General features: G+C 36.8%; 1 protein-coding gene across 4 annotated transcripts in view; it reads left to right on the forward strand.

The window, feature by feature from the left end:
* The first annotated feature begins 8,498 nt into the window (after nt 1–8,498).
* Nucleotides 8,499–21,167, forward strand: part of RFTN2 (raftlin family member 2) — a 58,325-nt gene continuing 45,656 nt past the window's right edge. Inside the window, exon 1 of one of the 4 annotated variants that reach the window (XM_010979754.3) lies at nt 8,499–9,148. In XM_010979754.3, the coding sequence (XP_010978056.3) occupies nt 9,010–9,148 (139 nt within the window). In that variant the 5' untranslated portion in view covers nt 8,499–9,009. The remainder of the gene's footprint in view (nt 9,149–21,167) is intronic. The other 3 variants (XM_064485124.1, XM_064485125.1, XM_010979753.3) reach the window with 3 other exon arrangements.

The following is a 21,167-nucleotide window of genomic DNA, read 5'->3' on the forward strand; positions in this document are numbered from 1 at the left end:
TTCCTGTCTTCCTCCCAGAGGTAATCGTTGTCCTGAATTTTGTACTTTGGCATTTATGTTATTACGTACATAGTATGTCTAAGTAACATATTGTTTAATTTTGCTTGCATTAAACATTCTAAAAAAGGATATCATACTACATGTAGTTGATTGATCATGTTTTGCCTATAACTCTTATTAATTCATTTTGACTGCTGTATAATAATTTGTTAATTGAGGCATGTAGTGAGTTGGATCTAATTGCTGTAGTGATATAGAAAGTAGACCAATCAAATGCTCTGTAGGAGTTACAGTAGGTACAGCAAATTTCCTTTGGGTGGTTAGTTGATGTCCTCTATTTGATCCGGCAGTTTAAGAAGGGCAAGAGGATAGGTAAAACTTAAAACTGGAGGGTATGTACAGGACCCTCCAGAACCAGAAGGCAAATCCAGACTAAATATCTGAGAAGTCAGGTTCTCCAGAAATTCTTCCCTGCCCCCAATTCCTTTTTTCCCTTGTCTGGGGAATCAACTCTTCTACATACATACATGCTATTTTTTTTTCTCCCATTTTAAAAAGAAAAAAATTTTCAGCCTCCACTAATGCTCCATTTCTTTTCTTCCCATTATATCAGAACTCCTTGAAAGAAATGGCTGGAAATGCTCATTTGAGAGGTTCAAGTTTTTGGCTCTCAGAAACAATACTACTATTAACTTTCTCATATCTCCCAGTACTTATATGCTAATATTTCTCATGGGTACATATCTAGGAGGGCTATTGCTCCATCACAGAGGATGTGAAAGTTCGATTTCACAAGGTTATGCCATTTTCCAACATGATTAAATAAATTTACATTCCCCTCAACAACATACCATTAAAGACATCTCCCCAATACTTGATATTATCTACTTCTTAATTTTTTCCAGCCAAATAAGTATAAAATGTTATCTCACTAATATTTATAGAAACACTATTCTCAATAGCCAAAAGGTAGAAACAACCCAAATAGCTAGTATCTTCAGATGACTGGATAAACAAATATGATATATCCATGCAGTGGAATACTATTCAGCCATAAAAAGGAATGAAGTACTAATAAATGCCACCACACAGATAAATCTTTAAAACATTAGGCTAAACGAAAGTAACCAGGCACAAAAGACCACATGTTGTAGATTCCAGTATATGAAACATTCAGAACAGACAAATGCATGGAGATAGAAAGGATATTAGTGGTTGCCAGGGGCTGGGAGAAAGTTGAAATGGAGAGTAAAGGAATGCTTAAAGGATATGAATTTTCTTCTGGAAGTGATGAAAACTTGATAGTGGAACTTGATAGTGATGATCATTGTACAATATTGTGAGTGTATAGCTGACCCTTGAACAACATGGGTTTATACAGTTGTATGCAATTTTTTTCAATAAACCCACACTACACAATTCACAGCTGTAGAACCACTGATATGGAGGGCCTACTGTAAAGTTATGGTTGGGTTTTTCTCTATACGGAGGGTCTGTGCCCTTAACCCTGATGTTGTTCAAGGGTCAGCTGTACTTAATGCCACTGAATAGTTTAAAATGGTTAAAATGGTAAATTTTACATTATGTGTATTTTACCCCAATAAGATGTTATCTCACTGTGGTCTTGATTTGCATTTCCCTAAATAGAAGTAAAGTCAAGAATCTCTTCATATATTTATTAATTACGTATGTTTCTTTGCCTGTGAAGTAACTTTTTAGATTTGGGGCCTATTTTTATTGGCTTGCCTTTTTATTTATTTGCAGGAGTTCTTTACATATTCTTGATACTGTTCCTTCAATGGTTGAGATATCATCTATCAATTTGTCCTTTCACATTAAAGGGGCTTAATGAATAGAAGTTCTTAATTTTAATATAGTAGAATTTATTAAAATATATCTTATGATTGTCATTTTACAATTAATTATTTAGGAGTATTTTATGATTATCTTTTTTGCCTTAAAAATACACAGTACTCTGAAGTCATGATAAATATTTATCCATATTTTCATATAAAAGTATAAACTTTTTGCTTTTGATGTTCAAATTGTTTCTGTAGAATTGAAATTTTTATATATGATATGAGACAGGGATCCAGTTCTTATCCATATAGATAGCTAATTGTTGCAAGTCCACTTTCCCACTGATCCGCTAGGCCACCTCCATCATATGTTAAATTTCCACATATGCATATTTATGTTTCTAGACTCTTTATGCTGTTCCATTGGTTAATTTGTCTATGCCTTGCTAAAAATAGCTTTAATTACTATAGCTTTATAATAAGTCTTAATATATAAAGAACTAATCTTTCCTCATTCTTCAGAAGTATCTTGGACATTCTAGGCCCTTTTGTCTTCCACATAAATATTAAAATCAACTTGACAAATTTTATGCAAAAAAAAAAAAAAACCTGTTGGGATTAAGGTCACCATTGCATTAAATGTATAGCTCAATAATAGGTATTAAGGGGTTGGGGGGGAAATATACTTACAATACTAAGTGTTCCTTAAAATGTCTATGCATATCTCTCCATTTACTTAAGTCCCCTTAAATGCTGTTAAAATTTTATAATTTCTACATACAAGTTTGGCTTATATTTTGGTAGATTTATTTCTGAAACTGCATAATTTATCAATAATGTAAATGGTGTCCTTTTCTGAAAATTATGTTTTTTTAATTATTTGTTACTGGTATATGAAACTGATAAAACTAAGATATTCTGTTTAAAGGAAGAGTGCTTGGCCTCCCCTCATGATCAAAGCCCAGTCTTGTCACCAAAGTTGGCACCTCTTTGGAACCAGAGGATTCTGTATACATAGTTTGAAAATTTCCCATCTAGAAGAATAAATAGTTAAGAATAGTCAGTATGTTTTAAAGAATAATAATATTGTGAACTGATGGATATTGAAAGATTAGAAAGCCATAAAAAAATTTTAATATGTGATATTGAGAAGCCAGACTAGAGAACTAAGTGAAAAGTTAAAATACAATTCTTAGTCTATATAGCTATGAAATATGTGATGAGTGTGGCATTTCTAATCATTAAAGAAAGAATGGCTTTTTCAATAAGTAGTACTTTCAAAAAGTCACTAATGACTTAGGAAGTTTGATTATATTATGAAACTAATAGTATATTAAATAGTTAAAACTCAATGTTATTCTGCTAGCTTGTGAACTCTGGAGAGCATAAACTGGCTTTTTAATCTTTGTGTCCACATAGTGCCTTACATACATAGTATGCACTCCATAAAACTGTTGAATTTATTTGGGGGGATCAGGGCCAGATAAAATAGATTGGATTTCAAAATTACTATTATGCAAAAACTTTTCCCTGTAGGAAACGGGTTGGATGATACATATTATCTCTCAGAAGCTTTAAGACTGGTGAACTCAAGTGTTCCAAACTTGAGTAGTAACTATGAGATTAATATGCTGCCAGTTATGCAGAGTGTTTTCATAAGGTTTATTCATTCATTCAAGGACCAAGTGAGTCCATCCTAGAGCATAGATAAGAACTGATAATACATCTGCATCATATCCAGCCACGTAAGCGTCTGCACTTCGGAAAACCCCCTTTATGATACAGAACTGAAAGCTATCCCTGAAATCTACAACTGGCTGCAAATATAATTCAATACAGAAAAAATGAGCAATGTTAGAAAATGTTTATTTCAAAACTGTATCCTGATTACTGTAAGTATTCAATATATGACAAGCCTGGGGACACACAATTGGTAAAAGCTTATCTATGAAAATAAATGTGGCTGTGACAATTGGGTATCAGAGTGGGAAGGATTGACTTAGATCTGTATTTTACCCTTTGTATTACAATTTCCAGATACATCAGAGTTAAACAAGAAGTAAGGGAGGGGGGATGAATAGATGGAGCACAGATTTTTTAGACAGTGAAAACTACTCTGTATGATACTATCATGGTGGGTACATGTCAGTGTATGTCAAAACCCATAGAATACACAACATTAGGAATGAACCCTAATCTAAACTGTGGACTCTGGATGATAATGTTGTGTCAGTGCAGTTTCACTGATTGTAACAAATGCAACAAGATGATGCTAGATGTCAGTGGTAAGTTGTGCATGTGGGGAAACAAGGGGGTATATGGGAACTTTCTGTACGTGCTGCTCAATTTTGCTGTGAACTTAATATTATTCCAAAATATCAAGTTTATTTATTAGAAAACAAAAACAAAACAGAAAACAGAACATGTGTCTCAAGTGGAGAAATATACTATTGAAGAAATGTACATTTTTCTTAAGTACAAAGTGGAGATGTGGAAAAAATTTTTGACTAAAAGGGTTTGTCTAAAAATGTACAAGCATTGAAATGGAAAGATATCCCATGCTCTTAGATTGGAGGAATTAATATTGTTTAAATGGCCATACCACCCAAAGCAATCTACAGATTTAATGCAACCCCTATCAAATTACCCAGGACTTTTTTCACAGAGCTAAAACAAATAGTCCTAAAATTTATATGGAATCACAAAAGACCCAGAGTTGCAAAGCAATACTGAAGAAAAAGAATGAAGCTGGAGGAATAACCCTCCCAGACTTCAGACAATATTACAGAGCTATAGCAATCAAAACAGCATGGTATTGGCACAAAAACAGACATATGAATCAATGGAATAGAATAGAGAACCTCAAAATAAACCCACACACCTATGGTCAATTAATCTTTGACAAAGAAGGCAAGAATACACATGGAGAAAAGACATCCTCTTCTTCAGCAAGTGGTGCTGGGAAAGCTGGACAGTTGCATGTAAATCAATGAAGTTAGAATACTCCCTCACATACATAAAAATAAACAAAATGGCTTAAAGACTTAAACATGACACAAGAAACTATAAACCTCCTAGAAGAAAACATAGGCAAAACATTCTCTAACATAAATCTTAGCAATGTTCTCCTAGGGCAGTGTACCCAGGCAATAGCAATAAAAGCAAAAATAAACAAATGGGACCTAATTAAACTTACAAGCTTTTGTACAGCAAAGGAAACTATAAATAAGACAATGTATGGACTGGGAGAAAATACTTGCAAATGATGCCACTGACAAAGGCTTAAGCTCATACAACTCAATAACAAAAAAAAAAATAACCCAGTCAAAAAATGGGCAGAAGCCCTAAACAAACATTTCTCCAATGAAGACATACAAATGGCCAATAGGCACATGAAAAAAAAGCTCAATATCACTAGTTATCAGAGAAATGAAAATCAAAACTACAATGAGGTATCACCTCACACCAGTCAGAATGGCCATCATTAAAGAGTCCACAAATGATAAATGCTGCAGAGGGTGTGGAGAAAAGGGAACCCTCCTACACTGTTGGTGGGAATATACTTTAGTGCAGCCAGTATGGAAAATAGTATGGAGATTCCTTAAAAAACTAAAAATAGACTTACCATATAATCCAGCAATCCCACTCCTGGGCATATATCCAGAGAAGATTCTAATTTGAAAAGATAAATGCACCTCAATATTCATAGCAGCACTATTTCCAATAGCCAAGACATGGAAGCAACCTAAGTGTCCATTGACAGATGACTGGATAAAGAAGTTGTGGCATATAAAACCCATTACAGTGGAATACTACTCAGTCATAAAAAAAGAATAAAATAATGCCATCTGCAGCAACATGGATAGACTTGGAAATTGTCATTCTAAGTAAACCAGAAAGAGAGAAAAATATCATATATCACTTAACATGGGAATCTGAAAAAAAAAAAGACACAAATGAACTCATTTACAAAACAGAAACAGACTCATAGAAATAGAAAACAAACATGGTTACCAAGGTGGAGAGATAAATTGGGAGTTTGGGATTTCCAGATACAAACTACTATATAAAAAAAATAAACAACAGGGTCCTATGTATAACGCAGAGAACTGTATTCAATATCTTGTAATAACCTATAATGAAAATATGAGAAGGAATGTATATGCATAGCTGAATCACTATGCTATACACCAGAAATTAACACAACATTGTAAACCGACTATACTTTGATTAAAAAATATGTTTTAAAATAATGACAAAAGCAAACAAAAAAATGCACAAGCATTAAAGAGGTATGGAGCAAATATATGTGATAACCAACAAAACCTTACTGACCAAAATACAGTTTTAAAGAAAAAAAAATCTAAGGTTAATACCTTAAACAGTTTATAGCCAACCACATATTTCTATAAGTAATATAAATGAATTATTTACTCATTAGAATACATTTTCTCTTGCTTATTACTTTCTGATTTCCTTGTATGTAAACTACTTCCTTTGACCATTTATGAAATAGAATCTAAGTATTCAGGAAATAATCCAAAGTAGGGGGAAAAGTAATCTTTACAAAATTCTTCACCATAAAACTTTGGAAATAGCCAAAATTCTACATATAAAGCACTGTATTAATACAGTGAAATCCCATTTAATTGTTAAAATAGCAGAAGTGTGTGCCATATTGATACATGCAAATGTGTTTTGAAACATCATTAAGCATCAAATAAAATTTTACTCTATTGGACTTTGGGAGAGAAAAATGATTAAGTGATGGATCACCATCTTCCTTAAAGCAGCCATTGTGATCCATCAAAGGCACAAACTAATGTCACTTACCTATTTCAAACTCCTCCTTTGATTTTTCCTTTTGATTATTTGATTCTCCTCTGTTGCCTATGAAATAGTCAAAATCCCCTTTGTGTGGCATATAAAAGCTGTTACAATTAGCTCTTGCCTCCCTTACAGCTTAGTCTTCTTTCAGAGTTTATGTTCTAGTGATTCTCAATTGCTTCGTGTCTCTTCAAGTCCATGCCATGCTGTTTCATGATTCTGTGACATTGCCCATGTTTTCCCCTTTTCCTGGCACGTGCTCCCCACCTTTCTCTATCTTACGCGTATTCATCCTTCAAGACAGCTCAGAAATCACCCTAAAGCTGAGTTAGAGCACCCTTCTTGAGTTTCTAAAGCACCCTATGCATACTTCTAACTTAGCAGCTACCAAATCAAATTGAAATTATCTGTTTGTAAGTCTATCTTCCACATTAAGCCTTAAGTTTCTTTAGGGCAGAGGCCATGTTTAGTCAACTTGTGTGCCCAGCGAGCATCTAATTTAGTGCCAGGAATATAGCAGGCACTTAACAAATATAATGAGTACTTAATAATCTTCCAGCCACTGCAGTAGGGACTAGTGAACTCCAGATAGTCTACGTCTGCTATCCAGAAGCTCATAGCCCGTCCTACAAAAGAGGACATGAAGAATGACAGGCTTGAAAGCACTGGGAATAGTCAAATGAGTCACACTAGGTCAGTCTGCTGTCTTTTTAGCCAAATTTACCCAGAAGTTGCTTACCACCATGCTCATCCTTGAGAATGAATAACTGTGGAATTTTCCTCTGTGAAAAACATTTCTGAGAAGTAAACTATTTAAAGACAAGCAAGCAAAAGGAAGAGACAAGAGGTCATAGGGATCTACAAACTAAATAATCCAGCTCCCTTTGAGAGTTTTCATGTGTACTCTTCAATGTAATTGAAAAATCTTTCCAGGTTTGTGTTCCCTAAAATCTGAAATGTGATCCAGGTTTAGTTTGTAAATGGGAGTGGTAGCAGAATCACTTCCTTTCTGTTACTACTCTCAACCCTGTTTTATAATGTAAACACATTAACAAATTTGTTTTATGCTATTTGCCAGGCGTGATGTTAAGATATGAGATAAGATTATCTCATTCAACCTTCATAACAAGCCTATGAAGTAAGTACTATTATTAACTCCATTTTATAGAGGAGGAAATTGAAACTTGAAGAGATCCAGTAACTTGCCCAAGATCACGTCTCTAGTACGCATTGGAACCAGGAGTTGAACCCAGGCGGACTGATGCCAAAGCTCACAGTTTTGATAAGTACACCATACTACTGGACGATAAATGGTAAAATACAATAAACACTCATTATAATTGGTCCATTATAAATTGTTTTTGACTTCAGGTAAATGGCATTTTATGAGACGGAATGAATCAAGTTGTCAGTTGTTTTTTTTAAGGATGCTCTGGAAACTGGAAGTGTTACTATTATCATAAGCCTTCTAACAGTAGAGTATTTTAAACTTTAAGAATGTTAGGGAAACTAATTATCCATATTACCGTGTCTCCTTTGTGAAGTCTTTTTATTATGATACTTAATAAAAAATTTCATATGTGGCAGTTTTAACTACTATGTGATTTTTTCCAGCACAACAAAACTTCATGTGGAAAGAAACCCTCAAAAGTGCTATCTAAAGACTAAAGTGGGGTTTTTTTAACTTTAAATTTTCTCCTTTTACTCTCCAGAAGCAGTTTCCTCATAAAGCTGACTTCCTTTCTGGAAATGATTTTTCTTTCCAACCACATTGAGAATCCATTTTTTTTTTTTCATTCTCTCTCTCTCTCTCTCCCCCTCTCTCTCTCCTTTTGCTTTCTTGGTAGTAGCAGGGAGGAAGGAGGGGGTGGGCACAGGAAAGAGGGAAAAGAGAAAACAGAATCAGAAATTGCATGCCATTATGTCTGAATATATCCTCTACTTGTAGATTATTCCATCTGATTTGCACTTTTGCCTTTTTATTTCCGTTTTTGTACACCTCCTTTATCATCCAGCCAACTGGGATAGACAAAGCCCTGTTGGTGCCCTGAGCGACAGAACTCTGGTAGGGGGCTGGCTGTAAATTGACGTGGCATGGAAATTCTCCGCTAAGTTGTAGCAGCTTGCATGTTTCTCCTAAGATCAAGCCCAGCCTCCCGGAGCTGTAGCTTAATCATCATGGGTTCAACGACTTCACAGAAAAATGGATAGAAAAAGTCTTCAGCTCCTTTCTTTGGACTCAAATGTTTTCTTTTTGAGTATCTATGGTTTAGCTGAAAAAATCAAAGCAGTTAAGTCTGTAACTTTCTTTTTGCAGCTTAAACAACAGAATTTGCTGCTCTCCCTCCCCTATCCTGCAATTTAATTCCTTACAGATTTTGCCATGGGGTGCGGACTTAGAAAGCTAGAAGACTCTGATGATAGCAGCCCTGGAAAAATATTTTCTACCCTGAAGAGACCGCAAGTGGAAACAAAGACAGAATTTGCTTACGAATATGTATTGCTGGATTTTACTTTACAAGGTACTTTTTGTTTCTATTTTATTTGTTAAATGAAAGATTTCAAAGATAAGGGACTACTAGTTTTTTTTCAGTGTTGGTTTGTGAATTTTTAAACTGTTCTTCATAATCAGATTGTACAGTCAATCTAACAATAATGCTTTGTTTCTTAATTACATTCTGAAAGATTTTTGTTTGCTTTGTTTTTGTAAATTTGGCTCATATGTGCTTTATAAAATTAGAAAAACTGCTTGGAAATATTTCTTTCATTTTTAAACCAAATGCTTATTTGTAGAAGGGTACGTGAAAAAAATATTTGATTTCCAGGCCAAATAGCTATAGCCTTAATGACAGTTTGTGTTTTGAAAAAGATCTGAAAGGCACAAAAAGGTAGCATGTAGGAAATATTACTTGCATCAAGTGGAAGTGTCTGCTAAGACAATTCTGAGGCTTCCAACTCTGTTAAATTTTATGATTGTGCTAGTCATTTGATATTTTTGACCAAACTAAACTTGAAGTTTGAAAATACAGTAAAAAAGGAAAAAAGAGATAGTCTTCTGTAAGACACTTCCTTTGCTTGGTGCCCTGTCCCTAACAGAGAAACTCCCTGTTCCAGAAAGTTGGAAACACAAATAAACAAGCCCAGATGGCAGCCCTGTGCAAGGAACAGAGGCAGACGGACTTCACAAACACTTTGCCTCACTTCTTGTGGAAACTTCAGAGTATTGTACAACCACATTGATAAAACTGAGTTTTTAAAAAGCAGAACTATATCTTTAATTTCAGGGTATTAACAATGAAATTTAGAGTGTCTTGCTTGCTGTTAGAATTTCCAGATATCAGTATTTTAAGTTCTTATTACAAAGTTTTACTTTTAATTCTAATAAACCACACATTTTACCAATTAATCAAAAGTTTTTACTAAGTAAATTATTTTGGATATGATCTTAATTTCTTTTCAACTTAAATACAAATTCTCCATTTTTTGGTTTGCTCTGTGAACAGTGCATCTTTGTGCAAGAAGCAAGAGCAGCCCATTTTTCTTTGTCAAAAATTAAACTAGCCAGCAAGCAAACTCCCTTCCAGAGACATATGCAAAATCTGTACATATACTTTTAACATATTCACATTTCCATTTTTATTTAAGGCTAAGACTACCAAAGGGGAAAATGTCAATATTCTTAGCTTTCTTTTTAATTATGAAAGTTAAGAGTGAATTTGGATAATGATAATCACAGAAGTAACCACGCATATTAATTTTTTCTACACATTTTAAAAAACCTTCATTTGAGAAAATATTCGTGATGTGGTGCTGTGTTTTCTCCACTGATTGTCCTTGTCAATTATTTTTAGGACTAGTTTCTGTAAATCCATAGGACACAAACATATACTTTCCTTAATCTCAAAACCTTGTCTATTCATAAAGTTTAGGCCAGAGCCATTTTGATCTGCGTTTTCAGATTTGCTGCACCATCCCCATAGGTTTTAAAGTAATTAAAATTTTTTTTCTGACTTATTTCTTCACAACAATGCTAGCTATTTCAAACAAATTTGTTTAAATACAGCCATCCTTGAATCAGAAATATCTAAAGCTTTCTTCAGAAGTCATTCTGGTTTTGTTATTATCAGAAGCCCTTCTCTCTGTGAAAGGAGTAACATTTCTACCTTCTACTCCAGGTTTTTGGAGGAGGTGCTAGAGTATTACATTATAAAGTGTAAGGGCATAGTCTGCAAACATAGATAGCAGGCACACATTTTAAAGTTGCACCTGGTTCCTATTTCGTCAGGCACCTAGTCTCGTGGTGCTCCTTTTCTCTCCAGTTGTTCCACATGGTTTTTGTTTTGCTTTGTTTTTGTCCTTGCCTTTGCCTTTGCCTCAGAGGCGAAGACTCTATCAGCCCAGCTCCACACCTTCCCCCCTTCAGTTGTCTCTGCTCCACACCTGCCCCTCCACTGTGTAGAGGGGTGAGTCATGCGGGGAGTTAAAGCATGCCAGCCCTCTTCGTTCAACACTGGCCCTCTGGCTGGGGATTTCTGTGAGGAGTACTGAACAGTGGTACCTCCTGCGTCTCAGAGGCCATGTGCAGTGAGCCAACCTTTCAGGAAACAAGATGGTCTGGTGATAGCTGTGTGTGCTCTGAAGAGCCTGTCTCTTACCTTGCTTTCCTCTGTTTTTCCGAACAGAGAGCATGGGACAGAGAGTCAAGTCCCAGTGGGGCAATAGGAGACCCTTTGAAATTTCCAGTGCCCTGTTTTGTGGTGGCTATAATTATCTTGAATAATTTATATATCTGTTTTCTATTTAGTTCCATTCTCTGTGTGTTTGCCTTTCCCACACTTTTTTAGGGCGTTGAGGCGGGTACTTTGAGCCATTATTTATATATTTCAATGGGAGAAATAATAGCTTAATCATTAAGCACATAAGACTCTGGAGTCAGGTTCCTGGGTTCTGAATCTAGGCTCTTTCACTCACTAAGTTGGCAAGTTTGTAAACTTTGCTGATCTTGGCTTCCTCGTCTGTAAGATGGGGATTCTGATAGTGCTTACATGTAGAGTTGTTTTGAGGATTAAAGGCAATAATACAAGATAATCTACTCGAAAAGGTACCTGGCACTTAGTAAGCACTTAATAAAACTATTATTATCCCTTCTGGCTTCATGCCAGGTCTATCAACTACACTAGTGAGATTTCAGCACAATTCTTATGATAAATTTTCTGAATTATTGCATAGTAATCTATTTGTGTGTATTTATGAGTATGTATGAGTATATATTTGAGTATGTTATAGAATTTCTTAGTGAAAAGTTAAACTAACTCTGCAAATGATGCAAAACCTCCTTGGTCCACCTCCTTGGGCAATCCCAGAAAACAATCTGAATCACCATAGCCTTAAGGATTGTTTAGAGCATGTATAGCTTTATGATTAAAAAGAGTTTCTACCATACTAAAAACACCTAATGGATGGTAGTTTCCTTATTTGACTTTCTAGTAGAATTATGTAAAATATATTGCATAAACTGTTGCTGGCCTCTAGCTTGTTTCTTAATTATTGAACAAGAAATTCTCATTGTCTTCTATCATCACTGTTAACGGTAATAAATACTTTGATGTGTGTATTCTGTAGAAGGTGCTCATAAGTAGTGGAAATGCAAAAAGGAGTAAGACATAGTTTCTGCCCTCAAGTATTTTATATTCTAATTGGTCAAACCGGACAAGACTGTGAGCTCCTCAAAGTCAGGAAACATGCTACATCCACCTTTGAATCACTGTGTTTGGCACTGTGTTTGGCACAGTGTTTGGCACATGACCAATGGCCAATAAGTTGTGTTGAATTCATGAATGAAAAATTACAATGCAAGATACAAGATGTGTCAGAAAAAGGAAAAATCAGTTTTGAATAGGATCAATTGGAACTCAAATTAAGACTTTCACTGACCCTGAAGAAAAAATGGGCTTAAATAATTAGAAAAAGATCAAGAGGCTGAGGTACTTTCAAGGGCTATTGAATAGAGGAGTGAGCTAAGGGAGATTTTATAGAAGCAGAAAGTAAAGCTGGAAATAAATGGAGTACAGAATGTTCTTACTTGGCTGAGGAATGATTCCTTGATTCTTCAGGGAATAATAGCTGTAAAGGCTTTTGAACAAGTAGTTGATAGATACAGAGAAGTGTTTTTAGATTATTGTGACCTTGCGGTGGGGACAGATGGAAGTGAGGAGAAAAGTTAGAAGACTGACTGCCTGTGAGGGGCAGCAATAAGGGTGGGATGCCGGGGGCGAATGTAGCAGACATTACCAAGGAGGAACTTGGCCTGTGGCTGGCTGGATGTGAAGGGACAGAAAGAATGAGGAGTCCAGGATGACTTCCTGGTTCTGAGCCAAGTAACTGGGAATAATGCCTTTTACAGTAGGAGGGGCGTCCCACAGAGGGTCAGTGTGTGGTGAAAGCGCAGTTCCCTTCCAGGCACATTGCATGTGAGGGGGCAGTGGAGCATCCTGGAAGAAAGAGTTGCAGGTGCACGGCTAGAGATGATGACTTCCAGGAGGAACTGAAATAAGGTCTTAAAGAGAAGGAATACGGGCAGAGCATAAGTGTCTTGGGCTGAGTCATCAGGCATATTTAGCCATAGTGGGGAGAACTCAATGAAAATGACAAAGAATGAGGACAGGTAGGACTAGGTAGCACCAGAGAACATAAGGAAAGGGAGGATTTCAAAAAGCAAGAAATGAAGAGGAGAGCATATCTCGGTGGTAGAGTGTGTGCTTAGCATGCATGAGGTCCTGGGTTCAATCCCCAGTACCTCCATTAAAATAAATAAATAAGTAAACCTAATCACTCCCCAAAAGGAAATATAAAAAGAATTTTAAAAAAGAAATGGTCAGTAATTTTAAATACTAGAGAACTTTCAAAAAGAATAAAGACGTGGCATTGAAGAGAATGCATTAAAAAAAATCAACTAGAGGGGGAAGAGTATAGCTCAAATGGTAGAGCACGTGCCTAGCATGCACGAGGTCCTGGGTTCAATCCCCAGTACCTCCATTATATAAATAAATACATACATACATAAATGCATACATAAATAAACAAACCTAATTATCTCCTCCCCTAAAAATAAAAAAATAAAATTAAAACTAAAAAAAATCAATAAGAGATGAATAAAGGATCAGAAATAAGGGAAAGAAGGATAGATGGGAGGCAGGGAGAGAGGAAAGAAAGAAGGAAGGAAGGCCAGTCCAGCTAAATTTTCTTTATCTGTCAGAATCTAATAAGTTCTTGGGTATTTCCTCAGGCAGTCAAAAGATTTTCAAATGTAAAGTGCTATATGTAGAAAGAAATTTATAATAAAAATGACTAAATTTACTCAAGCATCAACATAATAATCCCTGTCATGGTGCCTAGTCCAAATTCCTACCAGGTGAAATAACTATATGAGGAGTTCTATTATGTTTGAAATGGTGAGATATTTTGGTTTAGAAAAATAAAAAAACTCAATTTTAGATTATTGTGGGAGAGAAAGATCCCATTCTGACCTGAGGGAGTAGGGAATCTCTGATAATAGCATACAGTTGACCCACTTAAATAAATATTGATGTTGGGAGAAAATACATTTCTATTGGCAATCTAGGGTTTTTTTCTTACATCTGGGTGGACATTTATTCATTCTTTGAACTAACACTTACTGAGCACCTACTGAGCTAAGAGTGAGGATATGGAGATAAATAAAGCCTAGTCCTTGATGTCTATGAACCTGCATCCTAGTGAGCATCCTACCAGTGGGCCCTGATAAACACTCATCCAGTTACAACCCATGTGCTCTACGCTGTGATACCGGCTATGCCAGAAGTATGAGGGTTAGCGAAGCAGAAGGAAGAGCACCTCCATCTGAGTGGTAGGACCCAAAAGACTCCTTAAAAGAAGTGCCACCTCATCTGAGGTCAAAGAATGAGTGGAACTTAGACAAAGATTTGTATTCAGAATGTATAAAATACAACTGAAAATCAAAAAGGAAAAGACAAACAACCCAATAGAAAAATGGTCAAGAAACTTGGACAAGTAGTTAGTAAAACAGGAAATCCAAACAGTTAATAGATGTATGAAATGTGCTCAACCTCATTAGTAATCAGGAAAAATGCATGTTAAAACCACAGTAAGAAAACACTACAAATCATCCAAAATGGCTAAAATGTAGAAAGACTGCTAATCGCAGGTGTTGGTAAATTGGTACAACCATTTGGGGGAAAAAATGCTTTGGCATCACCTAGTTAGCTGAAGACACGTATACCCAGTGGAAGAGTGTGCCTGTGCGTACCATGTGGACATACAAGAACATTCATAGAAGGTTATTTGTAATAACCCAAAAGTGTGAACAACTCAGGAATCCAAGAACAAGAGACGGGAAAAATAAATTGTGGTATGCTCAGACAATGCAAAACTATACTGCAGAAGTCAGCCAGCGTTTTCTGTAAAGGGCTGGATAGTAAATATTTCAGGCTTTTCAAGCCACGTGGTCTCTCACAATTACTCAACTCAGCCCTTGTGGTGCCAACACGCCATATGCAACAAAACAGGCCCTGCGCTTTGCTGTCTCTGCTACACTGCAATGAAAGCGAGCAAGCTACAACTACACAAGCTACACAGGGTGAATCTCACCAGCATAGTGTTCAGTGAAAGAAGACAGAAAAAAGTACATTCTGCATGATTCCATTTACAGAAATCTCCAAAAATTGGCAAAACTAAACTGTAGTGTTTACTTGCATTCTTGCATAGCAAACTAAAAAGAGCAAGGAAGTGAGGCCCATAAAAATCAAGGTAGCGCACAGCAGGCGAGGGGGACTGTGATTGGAAAGGGTGGCATGGAAGGCTGCTGGAGTGCCCACCACTTTCTGATTTTTGAATGGATGGTTTTTACCAAATGTTGGCAGTTTCAAGTACGTTTTTTGCATTTTTGGGTATGTTTCATTTCTTACCCCACGAAAGATTTTTTTAAAGGTTAAAAATAAGACTGAGTAGGAAGTAGGGGGAAGGCAAACAAGGCTAAAAGACAAAATGTACAGACTCAGAGACAAGAGACAATTTGATGGTCTGTGTGGGAACTAGGAATAGAACAGAATAGGTGGAGAGAAACACATGAAGGAGGCAGCAAACACAAGGCTGCAGGAGTTTTAAACAGTCATGGTGTGATCTTTTGCATATCTGCCTGTATTGGGGTTTGAGTGTATTTCAAAACTACAGTTGTATTATTTCAATTAAAAATATGCTAGCGAGTGACTACAAAGATGGCAGCTTTTACTGAAGACATAAAAGGTTACATAATTTGGATGTTGTTTACATAGTAGTTTATATTTCTAAGTAATTTAAAACATTTTGATAAGTAAACCCGATACCTCCTTTTAACATGCCTACATTAAATTGCTTAACAGTTTATAGTAGTCAAAAGCTTTCACCCAGCTTATGTCTGAATTTTCACAGCTTCTGAATTAACAATGATGCAAATCAATGAAGTTTTACTTTCCTGTAGGCACTAGAATGTACTGGCTCTGGAGGCATTCTCTCTGATTCGATCACAGACTTACCACTCACTCACTGACAATTTGGGCAAGTTATCAAATCTCTCTGAATTTCCTCATCTGAGCATAATGATAATATCTACCTTATAGAGTTTTGTAAGATTAGGCACGTAAATCACTTCGCATAGTGCCTGGCACAAAGTATGCACTTGGTACATGTTACTTATTATTTTTTGACTGTATTTGCTAGATATAATATGGAGTTTGACCGTCTGTTCCCTTTTGAAAACATGGTAAAAATTACTTGCCAGTGTTTGTACATGGTATTTTTGTCTGAGAAAATAATGTTTCATAAATAGTTCAAAAATACATACCAATCTTCAGAAGTAAATTGGTGGAAAGAACAGATATATGTCTTGGGCTATTTTCGGAGTTGCATCATCAGAGCAAAGCTTTTGGCATTGAACAAGTTCTTAGCTTTATGGTGGAATGTGACTTTTTCTGTTTAAAATTTTATCTTTGTGAAGCTTTTAAGCAAAGCACCATAATAAAGTCTATTATTGATACTTTATTTTAGAAACTGTGAGGATAAATGATAGAATGTTGCATAACCCTCAGCATGTTTCCATTTTAATCATAAAAATCCACCCCACAAGTGTATAGTTTTCAAAGCAATTACAAAATACTTTCCTTCATCAGTTCTTTACAAGACCCTTGTAAGGTATAATAAAGCTTTTGCAAATATGTAGCATCAACTGAACAGCAACCAACCACACCCATTAATGCTGTCAGCAGCACCATTTGTTCCTTCTCCCAAAGAACTGAGAAAGAACTCAGTTCTTTGGTGGTTGGGGAGCTCAGAAGAGCGAGATGGCTTGCAGCTGCTGCTAACTGCCTGTGCTGTTCAAATTCTAGCCAAAACAACCACACCTCCCCCATGATTTCCTGTGTTTAAAAAGTAATAAGAGTCTCTGATATTACTGCCCCAGTGTAAGGACACCGAATCAAAGGCTTGGCTTCAAACACTGAGCCTATGGTGGAGACACAGTCATTCCCTCTGGAGGGCACTGACGATAATCCCTCTCTGCGTGCAGAGCACTCCCTCGCTCACATCTCTCAGCTGACTCAGGCTTCCAGTCTCTTTCAGCACAGTTTAAAATATTACTTAAAATCGAGGGGATTACATGAAGAGACTTTCTAAACAAAGTTCCCATGTTTATTTCTCTTTTCCTTGCTCCTGGGTTTACCTTTCTTGAATGATGCTAGCATGTTTAATGTCCCAAAGTAGGATAAGAAGCCCTCCCCTGTCACCATCATCCCCACTAGTGAAGAAGAATTGAATCACTTTCTGTGTCCTAGGATGCTGAGCACTGTCTAAGATGGTCTAGGTGGCCTGGCCTGGACCTGGGCAGGCTCTGGGCTGCAGAATCCCTGGGTTGACCAGAACAGAAGCTGCAAACCAACAAGGCATGGGCTGTATTCAGCCTTTAGACAGGTCACACTTGATGTGTAGAGTGTTAAGATATTTGAATTAACTATCACCTTTTAAAATTGGGAGATATTGCCTAAGAATCTGGATTTGGGAGTTTTCTTAAAAATTAGAAGATCCGTTACATCAGGCCCACATGCCCACACAGCAGCACTGGGCCAGGGCTGCTGCACTCTTGGACGAGGTTTTGAGTCTTCTGCAAGTCCCTCCTCCAGCACAGGCCCCTTTCCTTGTTTTATCAGCCTGGTACCTTTGACACTTGAGTCCAGGACTCAGTGTAGTAGATCAGTGTGAGTTAGGGGCCCTGAGTTGGGGACACCTAATCTACAATGTGAGTTAGGGACCCAAGATCTAGAGCATGAGTTAGAGGCCTCTGACATAGAATTCTAAAGGTGGGGAGCCAGGCCAGGCTTTTGGAATAAATCCAGATCTCTACAATGATCTTCCTGGAGATTTTTTAAGCCAACAATGACTTATCTCTGAGGACAGCTTCATTCGAAACTATCTTTTCTGAGCTGGGCCAGCAACAAGCGGGCACATCATGTCTGAGTGTTTACTTTGTACCAGGCCCTGGGCTCGTGTTTTACAGTTAATATCAAAGCAACGCTACGAAGTTAATACTATTGTTTGTCCCTGTCTCAGAAGGCAAAGTAACTTGTTCCAGATCTAGTAAATGGCATGATTTGAGCCAAGAAGATTTGCTTCCATACCCTAATGCTCTTAGTGAGAAGAGTGCACTACCTCTCTTTCCACAGGGGAGGCCCTAATTCAACAAAGCAACCGACAGTTGTATAGCAAATGCTACGTTCCAGATGCTTTATAATTTATAAATTTATTTACAACCCTATAGGGTAAACTCTGTTGTTATTATTCTCACTCTGCATATGAAGAAACTGAGGCACATGCATGCAAAATACCTTGCCAGGCTAGTAAGTGGCAGAGCTGGGATTTGCATCCAAACCTCCTGGTCCTATTCTCTAAACTGCTGCTCCATGAGCATCCTGGAGCTCTGTCTATTGAATATGTTAATGTTACAACCAATTTTTCATTCAGTCGGTGCTTTAATAAGTATTTTGAAGCACTTAACCATAATTATCATGTCTATGCTGAGTGCCATTTATCAAAAGACACAGACCTCCAGACAGAAGAACATGCACACTTGAGACAGTTGAATAATTAATATAAAGCACTGGGCCCAAAATGACATGATCTTTACAAAAACTTAGGTTAAGATAGGCTTATTAGTATTGATGTACAATTTTTTTCTTCCTTTATAACTTTCCTGGATTTCTCATTTGTGATTCTTCCCAAAAATTCCGTGTGTGTGTGTGTGTGTGTGTCTGTGTGTGTGTGTCTGTGTGTGTGTGTCTTTTGTGCATTAACATTTCTTCCACACTGAAACTTAAGACAATAACCTTACTTTCTTGAGAGTGCAAGAAGATTTTTTTGACATCACCTGAGAACAAGGTGCTCCTTAGAAATAAATGCATTCTCCACCTGAACAGGAACCTCTTTAAGCACCAGTGTTCTTCTGCTACAGCTGTCTTCTTGGTGATTGCTGTTAAGTGTTGCGTATCACTGCCTTTGAAAACTTTGTTCTGAAACAATAGAATGGAGGGGATGATTTCATTGTCTTTATCACCTGGGCCAATGACATGTGAAAAGCCCTTTAAGGGACCTCAATCTGTAAAGTTTTTACGGTTCTTTTATCTGGTTTTATAATTCATTTTATTCCCTCTGATGTCATCTGTTCCCCTTGCTACCATCACTGTGTCCTTGCTACTTCCATCCCCGTAGAGTCTCCAAGCCTTTTAAGTTGTACACACAAACACAGAATTAAATAACATTGAATCTCTTAGAAAGCTGTGCCCTTTTCAGTTCTTTTTAAGCCTTCCAATCAGTTTGTCTTTAACATCTCTCTAGTGGCTAATTCTCCCTTTCAACAAAGAGAGGGCAGAATTGTGGCTCAGAGTCTTTGGCAGATAATGGTATCTAGCTAGAATCTGATGAGTGTTCTCTTTTTGTTGTATACATTTGTAGGTAACTTTCTACTTATGGATTATGAGTCTGTTTTATGGCTATATAAGAGATATAAATTCTTTTTGAAATGAATTTAAGTTTAGGATGAAAAATTAAAAGGAAAAATATAATGATATAGAAGTCCAGGTGGTACTCAGAGGTGAAAAAAATTGTGTAACTGTGCTCAATGACTTAGTGTGGAACATTTCACCCTAGTCCAATGGCTGCTTGGTAGAGAGGGAGCTGGGGGGTATAGCTCCATGCCTCTCTTATGGAAAAAGTGGATGGGCTTTGTGAGAACTTTTTTTGTAAGCTGAGGGGTATTTTGAGTACTAGATTTTTGAGGTTGCTAGCAGTCTGTTTCCCAGTTTGGTGGGACAAAAATCTCTCTCACCTCTAATTTTTGGCCATATTTCTTTGCCATACATATATTTAGAGAACTGAGCTCTTCAGAGTCCTGTTTGGCCCTGCCCCTCTGCAGTTCAGAGGAATCCTCCTCTGTGTACCCGCCTCCTCCATTGCTCAGTTAGTGTCACACCTGCCAGCCTCTCCTCTGTGACAGCCCTTTAGATATATCCACATGGCATCCTGTTCCTCATTTATTTGGCACATGGATAAGGACATCTGGCAGGGTCTTCAGACTTCTCGCTCTCCTGAACACTTTCTCTGGAACATACTCCAGCTTGAAACTGCCTGTCTCTAATTTGGCCCTTAAATTGAACACAATCCACTTGTTCATTCTACCAATATTCATTGAACCTTGATTTGGTAGGCACTGTTCTAGGTATAGAAATATGGTGATGAACCCTGCCTTCTCAGAGCTTTCATTCAGGTGAGGGAGGAAGATATTAAACAAGATAGCCAGGTGAACGTTAGTATATTCTGATATTATTTAGATAGGGATATATGTGAAAAAGAAAAAAATAAGCAGGGAGTATGCCAGAGATGGTCTGCTCAGCACAGAATTCCATGAGCCCCCTTCCTACTGCCCATAATCACATCAGATAAACTCCTAATTTGTAATTAGTCTGTGGTCAGATGAAGACTCCAGGGTTTCCACCTTTCCCCCACCAAATGAACATAATTAAATCAGATTTCTCTCATTGTGAGCTTTAGACTTAAGGAAAGAACTAAGAATTTATTCCTGTTAGATGTTTGTTTTAATTGAGGGCATCTATACTACCAAACCAATAGTTCTTCAGTTTCTTATCCTTCTAGCCAATGTCTTTGCAATCACTTCTTTGCTATATAATTTACCATTTTCCACTGACTCCAAGACACTGTTGATTGTAAAACACACCATTACTTTATGTACCAATTAGGAAAAAAATGCACATATTAAAAAATTAAACTATGACTATTTCCTTATCACTTAGTAATTTTATTTTTTACCAGTGGCGAAAGCTCTTTTAGACATTTTTAAACATAAATTTTTCCTTCTGTCTTTCTCTTACACATATAAAAAAGGAAAGCTAAGTGAAATAAAGATATTCCTAAAACTTCTTCATACTCAGGACCCAATTCTTCTGA

Source organism: Camelus dromedarius, chromosome 4, assembly GCF_036321535.1.
Source record: "Camelus dromedarius isolate mCamDro1 chromosome 4, mCamDro1.pat, whole genome shotgun sequence".
NCBI lineage: Eukaryota > Metazoa > Chordata > Mammalia > Artiodactyla > Camelidae > Camelus > Camelus dromedarius.